Below are 14,564 nucleotides of genomic sequence, written 5' to 3'. Positions count from 1 at the left end.
TAATCATGTTGTAGTCTAACCCCAACAAGATCAAAACAAGAACTGCTAATCCACCTTCACTAGAATTCAGTATTTTTTAATCTTCTTTTACCACATTCACTCATTTAAAAATGCAGTGTGGTATCAGTCAGACTATTAAGAGGTGTGATAAAGTCTCACAGTTATTTTAGAAAACTGAAATACATCTAATAAATAAAATGCTACTTTTGTGTGGACTCTGAAAATCACAAGTGAGTTCAGCAGGACATAAAAGCAAATCTTAATAGAATATATGACTGTAACCATAGTATAGACAGAAGGCTAGACTGAAGGAGGAAAGGGAAATAATTGACACATACTTATGAATATTGCTCATTGAAGACATCCAAGAGGCCCCACTAGCAACTCATCTTAAAGAGGCTATTTTATTTTATTCTTCACTAAAATAATTACAGTCTCACGCAGCCTTATTGCACTTGTAAGAGAAGAAGTTAGCTGGGAGCAAAAATGAAGCTAGGTCACTGATCCAGAGGTGAAACTTCCCAAGGATAGAAACGGCAGCAGTTACATACCCTGGAAACAAGGACTAATCCAATAAAGTGTTCTGAAACTAAGAGTTTTTAAAATATTTATTAAATAAATGAAACATTGTAAAGCTGAAATTTAGTGACATTACTTAGAGCAGGCTAAAAGAAACACAAAGACATAATTCTTTAACCTTGATGTGGGAAAAATCATTTTAGTCTGAAAACCTAAAAAACGGATGATCGGTTTAAAATGGGACTGTATCAGCCTTGTGACAGAATATGGAAGGTTACAACAGACGGAGAAAATTAAGAGTTCCATTTTTAACCCACATTTTCTGAATATCTGTGTACGCATGAGAGGAAGGCTGGATTAAAGGAAACACAAAAAAGGCACTATTGAGATGTTCATTTTTACAGAGTGCTCATATACTAAGAATCCTTGGAATGAAAAGTACATGAAGAGAATTCAAAACATAATTCAAAACCTTTTGAATTCAGACTTTTAATAAAGAAGAGAACTGGATATTATATTTTAGCACTTAAGTGCGTAGTGCTCTTGGAAAAAAAACCAACACCAACATGTCAGAAGACAATACAGATAACAGTAATAGAAATAAAGGTAAACTTCTGCCTAAATGCATAAGTAGCCAAACCTTGAAACAATATGGAAGTCTGATGGAACCCTCATTAGACTGAATGCATAAGTAGCCAAACCTTGAAGCAATATGGAAGTCTGATGGAGCCCTCATTAGAAATAAAGTCTGGTTTCCCTTATAATCTCTTGCCAGTTTAGTTTCTGCAATACCACCCCTGCATAAGCAAACGCATTTCAAAGCGTCACACTCCCAGCCACTGCAGAAACATAAAAGAAACCAAACAGGAGATCATGTATTTCCTTACTCAACAGGGAATTAGTATATCATTCTTCCAGACATTAAATGAAATTGCCTGGAAAAAAAAGGATTTGGGGTGACCTAATTGTGGCCTTCCAGTACCTGAAGGGGACCTACGAGAGGGAGTGAGACTATTTACAAGGGCATGTAGTGACAGGACAAGGGGGAGTGGCTCAAAACTGACAGGGAGTAGGTTTAGGCAAGGAAATTCTTTGCTATGAGGGTGCTGTGGCACTGCAACAGAGTGCCCAGAGAAGCTGTGGATGCCCCTTCCCTGGAAGTGTTCAAGGCTGGAACTCTGGTCTAGTGGAAGGTAACCCTGGCTATGGCCAAGGGCTTGGAACTGAGTGATCTTTAAAGTCCCATCCAAGCCAAAACATTTTATGATTCTATGAAATGGTAAACAGAAATTATGAACACTGTATTTTTCCAGGTCTCTGAACTCTGTCAGTGACACCAATCCTATAAGCATCATCTTGAGCTGCAGACTGTGTTAGACTGCAAACTGTGCATACACACTAACATAGAATATAGAGTTCTCCAGTAAACAGAAACAAACATTTGTAAGAATATTTCAATATCATAATATTAAACATTATGAACAAATTATAAAGAGAATCAATTAGGCTTTATTATTTTTACTATATATAATGGCAAAATGAACTACTTTTCCCTTCAAAACTTTTGCTCATTTCACATCCCAAAAGGTTTAGTACACTTGGTTTTTACTATTACTTATTTAGTCATCAGAAGACAAGATTTGAATTTCAAGTATCAAAAATCATGCAAAAAATAAGCCCATCTATACATACTGTTGTTGTCGTTACATTGCAAAGGTTCAATATTGTTGCTCCCTTATTGCAAGAGTTCCATACCGCCTTCATGTTTCTTGAAGGCAGCTCCTCTAAGCACTAACTCTTCCTTTTCTTGCAGTAGCCAACTGACTCCAGTTCCCCCTCAACCAACCAACCCTCTCTTTTATAACACTCTTCTTATTGGCTACAGGTGCAGCCTGTAAAATCAGGCCTGCTCCTAATCTTTAATAATTAGCCCAGTTGAAACTCCTTAGGTGTAAGATTACTTTCTATACTACCTTTATTTTCTTATATTCTATCCCCCACATACTGTGCCAGCCCTAAAAGATAAACCAAATTTATAAACATCTATTTAAAAAAATGAGAGCAATACTGTATCTACAGAAGGAAATAACTACTGTATCTGAAGTAGTTATTTAGAAATACAACCTTGCAAATGAACCTAAGGCAGGACTTTATGAATTATGGAAAACATGCCGCAGTAAGGCATCAGAGCCAACAGTTTTATGTGAAACTTTTCATATACTCCAACTTCCCCTCATTTCAGTTTACAGCACTTACATTGCTCATGATCCATACCCTATTCTTAGTGAATTCTGAATTCAATCTCACGTATAGATTCAGCATTAACAGAAACTACTGATATGTTCTTCACTGACACTGCAGTAGCCAGTATTTTACCACAGCTTTAACCCCCAGAGAAAAATCAAGAAGCTGTGCTAAAACCCCATGTGAGGAGAGTCTGGACTGTGGTACTGCCATGAGGAATAACACACACATCTCACTAAAAAAAGTTAGGGTGTTGATTAGTAATCTACATAAAACGATGACAAAATAAATAAAACTGACAGCCTGCAGTTTCATCTCCTATATTCCCTTCTCTTTCCAAAAGCTCTATATAAATTAGCATTTTTGTACTAATATTATCTCCACTCACTTGGCATTCAGGAGCCTAACAGGATACTGAGCATCCAAATCTACTGTTGCCACCTGCCAAACACTCTGCTATTTGCAAGATACACAACTTCTACCTTTCCTTAAGGAGGGGAAATTTCTAAGCCATTTATAAACATCTTTCTTCAATTCAGCTAAGAATATATCCCAAAATAAACACATAGAAAAGTTTATTGATTGAAAATGCCCTTTGAGTAAATGCCTATATTAAAGATATCTTCTCCACCCAAATCCAACATTTCCAGCAGGAAATAAGTAGAAAAGCAGTAACTACTTTTAGGACACTGCTGATATAACTGAAGATGCTGCAATAGCAGCCGGTAGGATTGATGATTATGGCGATTCATCTAGCACCCCACCTGGCAGATGTGCCTTCTCTGACACAGTGCTATGGTTACTTGTGAAAAGCAGAGACAATAAAAGGACAGCTTATTAAAATCCAAACCTACCTCACAGAATTTCTGTAGCAATGCAGGTGGCAAAAAATCCTGAAGCTTTAACTGAACAGGAGGCCCAGTCCAATTGCTTTGAACGAAGAGCTGCAAACTCCCCACACCAAGCAGAAACATCAGCCTCTGCCTGCAATATAGATAAGAATAGCAATTAGAAACACATTACATTTTCACTTAAAGCTACAAGAGCTAATTAAATCTTGTGCTAGCTCAAAACCCTCAGCTTTACCAAAAAACAAAACAAACAAAAAACCCAAACAAACAAACACCCCCCCCCCCCCCCATAAAAATCACTCTCCTATGAGGAGGGTTCAATGAAAGGAATATTCAAGAATGCACATAGGAAACTGAAAGTCCTTGAAACATGTTTGTTTATAAAGGTTGTAACTAATGCCCAACATCTTGGAGGTGGAGTTTATATACTTCACAATTTAAGGCTGTACATAACTATCAGAGATCAGAAGACTAGCAAAGGATGCAGATAATCCAGTATTTGCATATTGCATGGTTGTTATAGTTTCTTACTATACATCTAACTCTCAGCATTTTCACAGAGAAAATACTGCATTAGCATATGTTCCAAAAGAGCAAGTTTATTTTTGTTTTGTCATAACTGTTTATTTTCACTCACTCTAATAAAAAAATTAATTAAATCAAAAATTCAGAATACTCCCTCCAAGTTGGTTCAGACACTTTGGCAGTAAATAATATCTAATTCTTCATGGCCTTTATTTTAATTAATAGTAATTTATTGAAAGATGAAATTAAGAGACTGTTTCATTTCTGAAACTAGGTTTTGCAAAATTTTCTTTATCTACAAGACTAAGCTCATTTTACATTACTATGATTTCTTCAGCAAATAATCTATGTGGTCTGCAGAAGGCAGGGCACAATCTCTCAGAATTTAATGGTTAATTTAACAGGTGTAGACTTTTGAGATTTATACACAAACTTCTTGTTTGTTTTATGATACCTTAATAGCTCAGAGCCTTATTGACTTATATTAACTAACACATAGAAAATGGGTCTCCTAACTACAAAAAGTTACATTTTTAATTGTGCAGGTTTGATATAAACACTGGTACGTTAAGGAGCATAATTGAAACAGAAAAACCAAGTCCTTTCTTTTTGTAAAAACAGAAACTTAGAGATGTAAGAGCGCTCCAATCAAAACAAAAAAATAAAGTGTTATACAACCCCTTAAAAACTAAAGTAATATAGAAAAGCCACACACAAACAAGCAGCTTGTGGGCAAGAATGCAACAAAAGATGCAGAACAATAGGAAAGCAGGGGTGGAGAACATTAAATTGAAAATTAAAAAAAAAAAACAAAAAAAAAAAAAACAAAAAAAAAACCATCTCGCATGGGAGTTAGAGAACAAGGACTAGCATAAAGAGTTCTTGTTGAATAAGACAAGGTAACATCTCCTGGCTGTCATTATTCAGCCAGTAACTATCTGCTAGGAAATATGAATATAGGAATACATAACCAAGATCACCATTAAATTTCCAAATAACTCAAGAACACAAAGCACTAACAATTATTGTATACTAAATTATTACCACTACACATGAAATATCAACATTGGTATAAATTTCCTCATTTTTCTCCCATGATAAATTATACTTCAAAGCCTCTGAAAGGTAACAAAGAACAATCAACCATCCCCGCAGTGTGATTTGATACTCCAGTCTTTTGAAGATCATTTTCATTATTTTATCTTTTACACTGTTTCTACTAGTAACAATTTATTTATTTATTCATTTTAACATTACTGATATCTATCTGGAAAACAAACTTGCTTGAAGAGACAGAGTTTTATCCATGCAGAATGTCTCTGGAACAGCTGATAACCAAATCCATTACTTTGGCTGGGATACTGTTTTTCCACTGTTGAATTTGTCATCACCAAATTTTTTTTTTTTCCCCATTTCAGATTCATGACCAACTCCCAGTCTCCTTATCAGTCACTCTGTATCAGAAAACAAATTTCAATTGTTTTCTGTAATCCCTGCAAATGCTGAACTCCCTTGCCTATCCCCTGGGTTTTTTTCCAAGAAAATGCATTCTGTCTCCCTGACTGCCCTTCACACTCACAAGGCAGACCTGCAGATGCTCACCTCCCAAAGGCTGCCTGAAAAGCAACACAGAGACTGCTGCCAATGTCCCCCTTGCTAGGGTGAGCTACATAATTTATTTTGCATTTATCCTTAGATATATGTATCCATTCATCTCATTTTTTTCCTTTTTCTGTGTGAATGGGGTTTTTTTAACACTGTTTACACTGAGTCAAATCATTCTTCATGGTACAGAATCACATGCTTAATATTCATATTGCTGTATCAAATGCTGCTCAAAAATAAATAACAATAGTGCATTTGTATTTCCAAAAAAATGGATGTGCATATAATGCTAGAATTTACAAACAAAATAAAAGAAAAAAATATTCAATAGCCAGGTTCTGCTTAAGAAGTTACTGGTTTCTGCTCTTTTTAGTGATGCCATAAATTGCAGAACAGTAGCCAAAACTACTCAGTGTCTAACTTTGCTATTTTTTAAATTCATGAACATCAAAGCAAGCTGCAAAAACAGCAAGGACAGTCTTCATTCTATACAGCACACCAGTTAACCAACCATCAGATGTTCCATGAGAAATACCAGAAATACCATTCAGTGTTCAATTTGGGAAACCGTAACAAGCTTTATTGTATGGACTTCTTTTTCCAAGTATTCATTTATACGTTGAATATGTAGAAGTAGTAAATACAGGCTCAACAAAAAACAGTGTTAGAGCTCATTTCCTTGTTCCTTTAGATTTTGGAACCTGCACACTATTTCCTTCCAGTCTTTTGAATCAAACTGTACACCAGGCAAGGAATTCACCTTCCTCCTATGGAGCTCAGGAAAAAAACAAAAAAGGCATTCCCCCTCTGCATGGTTAACACATATCCTATTGCTTCATCCTCCAAATTTTGCTGATTAAAACACAGCCATGAAGCTACATTTTCCGTAGAAAATAGCTTTTAAGCAGTGAAGTGAGTAGCAATAGCGGAAAAAAAGTAAAACAAAAAATATCCTATTCAACACATTTATTACAAGGAATGCTTATTTTTTAGGACATAAAGGATTAAAGTGCCATAGTGAAAATGTGTCTGGGGCAGGGAAAAGAAGGCAATCAGTTAAAAGGGTAGAAAAGTTGCACCAATTTTTAAAATGCTGCTAAGTAATTTTTGTTACAGAACCATGGCTTTCAAAGTGGAAAAAGTTACAGAGAACTTGTCCAAAGAAATTACCATCTAGATACAAATTTAGAGCTGTTTTGCCCTCAAGCTGCTCAGTTTTAACTTCAGAAAAAGAACTCCTTAAGAGTTCTTTTAACCTTATTACAAAACTGTACTTTGCACTGTTTATATTGTGCAAAAAAGGGTAAGATTCACATTATCCAACTTTCTCTTTCTGATTGAATTCAACTCCTACTGTGTTTTTAAATCTACAGAATTATAACTTTCAATTCAAGAAAAAAAAAATTTTTACTTATCCCATCTACAGAAAGTCACAAGAAAATCAGTGTTTTACTGAATTTTCTGGGCTAGAACTTAAGAGGTTTGCTGCACTTCCTTTGAATCACTCAGTGGAAAAAAGAAAACTACATTTTAGGCATTATAAAATATAGAACCCCCCCCATTTTCATCATAAGCAATGCAAAGTCTGGATGCAAAGGTTACATTGGTTCCTATAAGGCCTTCACAGGACACTGGATCTGCAGGTAGAAAAAATAAGTATGTAACACACTCCAGGAAACTCCTCCGAGACCAACACTAAGAAGTTACCTGTCTTTCAGACAAGCAACTTCAGTAGAAGTTTTTATATAAGAGAAAGCCACAACTTAGTTCCTTCAGCCCCCAAAACTTCTTAAATTATTACTAATGGAGCTAGAAAAATTCACTTGGGTGCTACAAACAAGTTTGTAGTGTTTCTGGCAGACACTGACAGGTTTTGCTTTCATTTTGAATAAAACTTCAGGCTATCATTTTGGGCAAAAAACCCTCTGTCTGCTTCTGAAATGCTAAATATTGCAGGTCTGCCTCCATATATTCTGGCAAGGGGGCTTCTAATATAGCCCAGAGCTATAGAGCAAAAATGAAAAACCAGAAAGACCATAGAGCTGGAGTGCAAGCAGCAACAAATTCCTTTGCTGTCTGCAGTAGGAGTGCACTATAACAGCAAAAATATAAAGTTTCACTGATACAGATTGTGATTACCTTCAAGAAGCTGAATGGCTTAAAAAGGCAGCAACACATATTTGAAGCAATAATTAAGATCAGGATTGAGTCTGCTTCAAGTCCTCACTGATTTTTCTTTCCTTATCACATTATTCAAATTACCACAAGGTAACAGAATCTAGAATTATCAAAAAATTTATCCAGCTAATATTTAATAGTAACAGCACAACAAAGTAGGGTAAAAAAAAGAAACACCCAACAAAAACCATGCACAGGAAAAACCTCTGAACACTAACTCAGAAAGCAGGAGTGCATTGTATTGTGCACCACACCAGAAGATGAGTTTTTGACACACTATGATCACGAACAAATCTCAGCTCAGTTTTTCAAACATGCCAGCTCTTTTTTCTCTGATATTTTAGCAAAAATTCTTAGGCTTATGTGTGTCATACCAAAACACACACATTTGGATTCTGCCAACACTAACTGGTTACAATTACCTTCCTCTTACTTTTATTTTTTAATCTTTATCTTCTCTTATCTTTTGGTGAAATTTTTTACCTTTTAAAATATGATATATATATATGTGTATATATATATATATATATGTATATATGTGTATATATATATGTATATATATGTATATATATATGTATATATATATGTATATATATGTATATATATGTGTATGTATGTATATATATATATATATACACACAACACATGTATAGCTCTCTGCTTCTACTATCCCTAGCATGTCAGATTTCAGTCTGTTCATTATTTACACAGCAAAATGTGAACAGTAAATGCAAAGTCCTTAACAGCAACAATTAGCACATAAGAGTACAATTAAGAGAGACTGTACCAGAGAAAGTCTTGGGAAGAAAATAATTAATTGATGAACAGCATCCATGAGTAACACCTTACTTGTTTTTACATTAAGAAGAGTAGAACAACGTCAATATAAGTCAGACTTAGAAATACAGGCATTGCTTGCACAGTAACATTACACAGTACTTCAAGCAGCCACATAAATGTAATACAACATTTCAGAGAGAAAATTGTTAATTGTTTGATGATATATGGCAAAATGAATTTACATGTGTGACTTCTTTATACAAGAACCTTCTGAGGTAATCACTGTACATAAAGCTAATGTCTTCAACAAACCCCTGTATCACAACATCATTGTTTCTTTCACTGGACAGAAATTAAGAGATGCCCAAGGGAGCGGGGGGAATAACACAAGAAATTTGTTTTCTGCTTTCTTGTCAGTAGAAGGATTTTGAAGGCCCTATACAAATTCTACATTTTTAAAATGCCTTTTGTAAAAATCAAACATAGCCTCTATTAGACTTCCATATAATAAATAATAATTTCCACCTTTCCACGTTATCAGCCTCTGCAGAACAATCCAGGTATGCCAGAATCTGTTTCTCCAAGTAAGTGTCAATGTTCTCCTCTGTCACAGAAGACGCACTGAAAACATTCTGAACGGCTGAATTTGAAAATATTGCCTCATATTTCCCATCAAACATCAACTGCAATAATGATCCACTTTCTGGAAGAGGAAAGAAAAAAACAACACAGAAATAAGTGTAAACTTTCAAACAATTTTGTCTTTCAAGACCTATTGAACATATTCAAATGAAAATATCTACCACTCCCCTTCTAAAGAATGTATCTTCATTTACATTGCAGGGAAAGTGCAGTTGCACTGAAACTCAAGAACAGCACTAGTAGGTGTCACTTCATTCAAAATAATTTGTATTAAAGTCACAGTGAGACACAAACGACCAGATGAATGCAAAACAAAAACTTGCACTGAAATTTCAGGAAAAACAAATGGATGGCTTTTTAAAATACTTCAATTATAACAGCAGGATGTTCTTCCTTCAAAACATTTAAAATGAACAGTAAACTGCTATAGATAAGACATTAATTTCACAGACCAGAGAATCTACTTAGGGGAAATGCAACAAATAAAAATGATTCAATATTTGCAGAGTTCAGTGAATAAAGCCTTATGCAAAACTGCAGAAACTGCTCAGTCCTTCATTTACAAGCTTGGAATACTGACAAGCAATGGGCAATGAGATTTTATTTTTACAAAAGAATTATCTCCTATGGTAACTCTACTACCTCAATGAAAAGCCTGCACATGGAGCAGATCCTTAGGGGTAACTACTAAGGTGGATTCAGACCCATGACTGTCTCTTAAGCCTGATTTCAAGACAAAGGGAAGTCAAGAAATGCTATATATTTCTAAGAAGCTTCAGACCCATCAAGTTCTTGACCCAGGCTACAACTTTATTTACAGAAGCTATCTTCAGATATGCTACAGTGTAATCAATACAGCAGTTGTTGGAACAACCTGGCCACGTTAAAACCTGCTATTCTTGAGCAAAACCATTATCTGCCTACCCTGCAGCTGTGGCCACAGCTCATGCAGATGCATTAACTGGTTCCTGACCAGATGATGTAGGTGCTGGTGATGGTTCAGCTGAGGAAATGCAGAGGTCTGCACAGGATAAGTGCCTCACTATCAATCTGTGATTCCACTTGGGGATTGCAGCTCCCTGAGCTGCACTAACATCAGCAGCCAGGTAACCAATTTAACACTAGCAGAGCTGTGGATCCACACAACACAGCAGCTGTGCAAAGAACTGAACTGAATACCAACCCCAAGCTCATCCAGCTAAACAAGTACTTTAAATTTTACAAATACAGGAACACAGAGGGCAGAACCACCTTCAATAACAGCAATGGATGACTCTATAGGAATGGGTGACAGAGACTCATTCATTCTAAAGTCTCTGCACCACACTGTTGACTGAAGTTTACTTCAGTTCTTCACAATGAGCTAGTGAATGATGTAAGAGATAATGTGTGCTGTGTATTATTTAAAAAACACTTTAAGCTGTACCTGGAAGGACATATACAAAGAATAGCAGTGGTACCACAATGCTGCTGACATCATGCCCTGACAGAGAATGGAAATAACAAGAGGCTTTTCTCCAATCTGTGCTTTGGAGAGACTCACCAAATGACACCTTTTCTATATTGGATTATAGTTGCCCAGACAGGCAATGCTGTAGTTTGTAGAATAACTATGGGCTGTGAGGACACATGTTGATGAATGAGGAATATTGAGGTTCTTCTCTTTCCAGTAACATAACTGTAGCATGTAAAACCTGCTTTTGATTCTATGTGTAGCTTTTTATAGGACACTATACAAATTCAAGGTCACAGCTTTTAAATTCATTTTCAGGATCATCAATAGGAAAGGTCCATGTAAATGATGACTAAGAATCATCACAAGCCCCACCATTTTCTATCTCTACTGCAAGATGCCTTTCTTCAACAAGTTTTCCCCATATCTTATAGCAGCACACTACTTAAAACAAACCAAAGCTAACAACGAATCCGACCAAAAAAAAAAAGTAATCAGAAAAACTCCATACCACAAACAGCATTGTTGAAAAGACAGATGTGAGAGATGTCAGTCACATCAGCTACCATTCCTGGACAGCACAATAATTAAGGTCAATTGAAAAGTCACATAAGGAAATTAGTTCTGTATGGCTCTTTTCCAAAAATCAGTAAGCGCTTAGGTAAGGATAAATGAGATTTTCAATATGCTACAACATGGCCCATGACTTCAGTACTTCAGTCTGCCTGAAACATGGAAGCACCTTTACATGACAAAGGTTACATTTTAAGACCTGCTGCGCTTCCCTGCAGGAAAGCTGCGTCTAACCAAGTCCCCTCAAGGGACTATTTTCCATTGATCCCTCAAGCAACTGTGACCGAATAACTAATAAATATAGAAAAGGCAGCTCGTGCCAGACTCTTCCTTCCCACGTTTTGCTCCAAGAGCGTGTTCCACCTCACTGCCAAGCTCCAACAGGCAGGCAGGCAGCCTTTCCCTCGGGAGGCGACCGGAGGGAGCTCCTCCGTGCTTACAAGCCTCCCGAGCGCCGGCATCAGGCGGCTGCCGGGGCGTCTGCCGAACCGGCACTGCTGCGGCACCGAGAGCGGCCAAGGAACCCTGCGGAGGCCCGGCCGCTGCTGCCGCCTCCGCCCTGTCCGCAGTGCCCGGAGCTCCTCCAGCCTGACAAGCCCACGGCCTCCCCCACCCTATAACACGGGCAGGAGTCGCCGGGAGCTCGGCGAGGCTCTGACAGGCGCTGCAGGTGAAAACGCCCGCGGGAGGGACCCGCCAGCCGCGGCCCCGGCTCAGTCCGGTGGCTCCGGACACGCACAAGCAGCGGGCACCTTCCCCACGCCAGGCCGGGACCTCCCCTCACCTGCGGCCGCGACTTCGCCCTGCTTCCACTCCAGGGACTCCGCGGCGCTGAGGAAGCCCCTCAGCAGGGCGCGCTCCAGGGCCAGCATGGTCCCGCCGTCCGGGCCCGCCCCTCTCCCCGGCACCGCTGCGATCGGGGCTGCGACCCCCGGCACCCACAGAGGCGCACGCTGCCCGTGCGAGCCCTCAGCCCATGTGCGGGCAGCGGCCACAGGGAGCCGCCATGACAGCGGCGCGGGGCACGCCGGGAGGGCGCGCTGGCCCCGCCCCGCCGCGAGCCGGCGGCGTGAGGGGAGCACGGGCACCGCCATGGCCGGGGAGGGCCCTGCGGCCCCCGGGGCCGGCGCTGAGCGCAGCTTGTGAGGGAGCGGGGGTGGGTGCGGCCAGGCATACGTATTCATATGGAGAGTGCCTGGGCGATTCCCCACGGAGAATCACCGAAGGGGTCAGGTTGGAAGGGAACACGGTGGGTCAGCTTGTCCAGCCTCCATCGTCCAAGCTCCCTGCTCAAGCAGGGTCATCCCAGAGCACAGGGCACGGGATTGCATCCAGACGGTTCTGGAGTATCTCCAGTGGGGGAGAAATCACAGCTTCTCTGGGCAATCTGTTCCAGTGCTCAGTCACACGGTAGAGAAGTTCTTCCTCGCATTCAGCTGGAACTTCCTGTGTTTCTGCCCTCTGCGTCCTGTCCCATTGCTTGACCCCACTGAGCAGAGCCTGGCTCCATTCTCTTGACACCCTCCCTTCAGGGTGGTGCTGACATCACGCCCTCACAGAGAATGGAAATAACAAGAGACTTTTCTCCAGTCTGTGCGTTGGAGAGACTTTCCCTCACCAAATGACAACCAAATGACAATCAGGTGCAGCCTGAGGTGCCCGGCACTGCACTCACGGCAGGGAGGTCAGGATCGCGCTTTGGTCTATGCCCGTGTTAATTTCAGCACCTGTCCAAACACAAACTTGATAATATTAAAATTAAAATTCCTATTGTGAGATTTTTGCTTTTTATTTTCAGGAAAAACCACTAAAGTAACATTTTCTGCGAATAAATAGTTGCTAAGTATAATTCCTTAGTAAAAAGAAGGAATATTTTGCTGTCTTCCTCACCTCTGCCAGTTCCCCCCATGTGTGGGGTTTCACCCTTACAGTTCAGTTCTGGGAGCATCTGGAACATCTGGAAGCTGCAGCAGGTATGTGGGCAGGAGTACCCCGGCAGAAATGAGGGCACTCCTCCCTGGCACTGGGCTGATTGTTACTGCTCATGTAAAAGATGGTTTGGGATGTTTGTCAGTTGACTGAAATCTGCCACTTAACTTTGCTTCTCTAAACTATTTGAAGAATACACATTTATTTCTCAAAGAACAATCAATATGCTTTCTTTGCATCTAAGGATAGCTTCTGCCATATGGCTCAAGGGGAAGAAAGTCTTTGCAGGTCTGTGTAGGTCTGTGTAGTGCAGATTCAAGATTTTAGCATAGTGCTGCTTATTGTTTCTAAGCAGGAAGTAGATAATCAAAGTTTCTGATACAAGAATTTTCAGAGAATAACCTTCATCTTTAACTTTTTCTGAGAGTGTGAGAAAATTATCCATATGAAATGTGCTACTGTGGTATCTGAACTAGCATATTTAATATCACCTTACAAGATACCTGTGCTGCTGTATTGATGCAGTTTTTATCTTCTGCTGCAGGGGTTTTTTTCCTAAAGCCTTTTGAAACAGATAATCTTGTGGACTACCAAAAAAAAACCTGCTTACTGTAAAAAAAAAAGATTTTGTAAGCTTCAAGCAATTAATTTTAACATAGATTTATTATAATGACATTTTTAACAGTGAGCTGCTGTTTGTAAAAGCTGCTGTTACATGATTTTCAAATTGATCTTGAATTCTGTGTGCCAGGTCTCTGGTACTGCTGGGGAGAGAAGCAGTTGTGCTGTGTGCCATTTTTGAGCAGGAGTAGATTGGCTATTTGAAGAGTGGGGAAAAGGGAGGAATTGTCAAGGACAAACCAGCTCATTGGTATACCAGGATGAAAATTTGCAGGACTGTGCAACCAAACTTCTGCAATTCTAATGAGCACATCTGATGCGCCTGGTGAGAGGAGGGGAGATGCAAGGCTCATATTGGTGAATTCTATCAGCTTTTCTTGCCTTGGCTCTGTCAGTTCAGCCAAGTTATATCCCACTAACCAGCTGGTCTCTGTGATCCATCATATTTAGGGTTACATCACCTTAGTTACAGTATCAGAAACTTCAAGCTCCTTGGAAGCTTGGGGGGCCCCAGTAGATGTCAGTTAAATGTTCAAACTGTTCTTGGATTTTGCCGAGTTAATGCACAGACCCTCACTGTCAGGAGGGGGGTCCCTCAGAAGGCTCCCAGCATATTTACAGCTTTCCCAGTTTACAATTTAAAA

The 14,564-nt window shown here is 39.3% G+C and overlaps 1 protein-coding gene across 1 annotated transcript in view; it reads right to left on the bottom strand.

Annotated features, from left to right (window-relative positions):
- TTC27 (tetratricopeptide repeat domain 27) overlaps positions 1-12,498 on the bottom strand; it is a 113,457-nt gene extending 100,959 nt beyond the window's left edge. Inside the window, exons 1-3 of the mRNA XM_071429905.1 lie at positions 12,155-12,498; positions 9,228-9,405; positions 3,618-3,747 (exon numbers count right to left, since the gene is read on the bottom strand). Of these exons, the coding sequence (XP_071286006.1) occupies positions 3,618-3,747; positions 9,228-9,405; positions 12,155-12,464 (618 nt within the window). The 5' untranslated portion in view covers positions 12,465-12,498. The remainder of the gene's footprint in view (positions 1-3,617; positions 3,748-9,227; positions 9,406-12,154) is intronic.
- Between the last annotated feature and the right edge of the window lie 2,066 nt (positions 12,499-14,564).

Source organism: Agelaius tricolor, unplaced genomic scaffold (genome assembly GCF_023055355.1).
Source record: "Agelaius tricolor isolate 1412-34295 unplaced genomic scaffold, bAgeTri1.0.p SCAF_1, whole genome shotgun sequence".
NCBI classification, from domain to species: Eukaryota; Metazoa; Chordata; class Aves; order Passeriformes; family Icteridae; genus Agelaius; species Agelaius tricolor.
The sequence above is the reverse complement of the archived record's forward strand: the minus strand, read 5'-3'. Positions and strand labels throughout refer to the sequence as shown.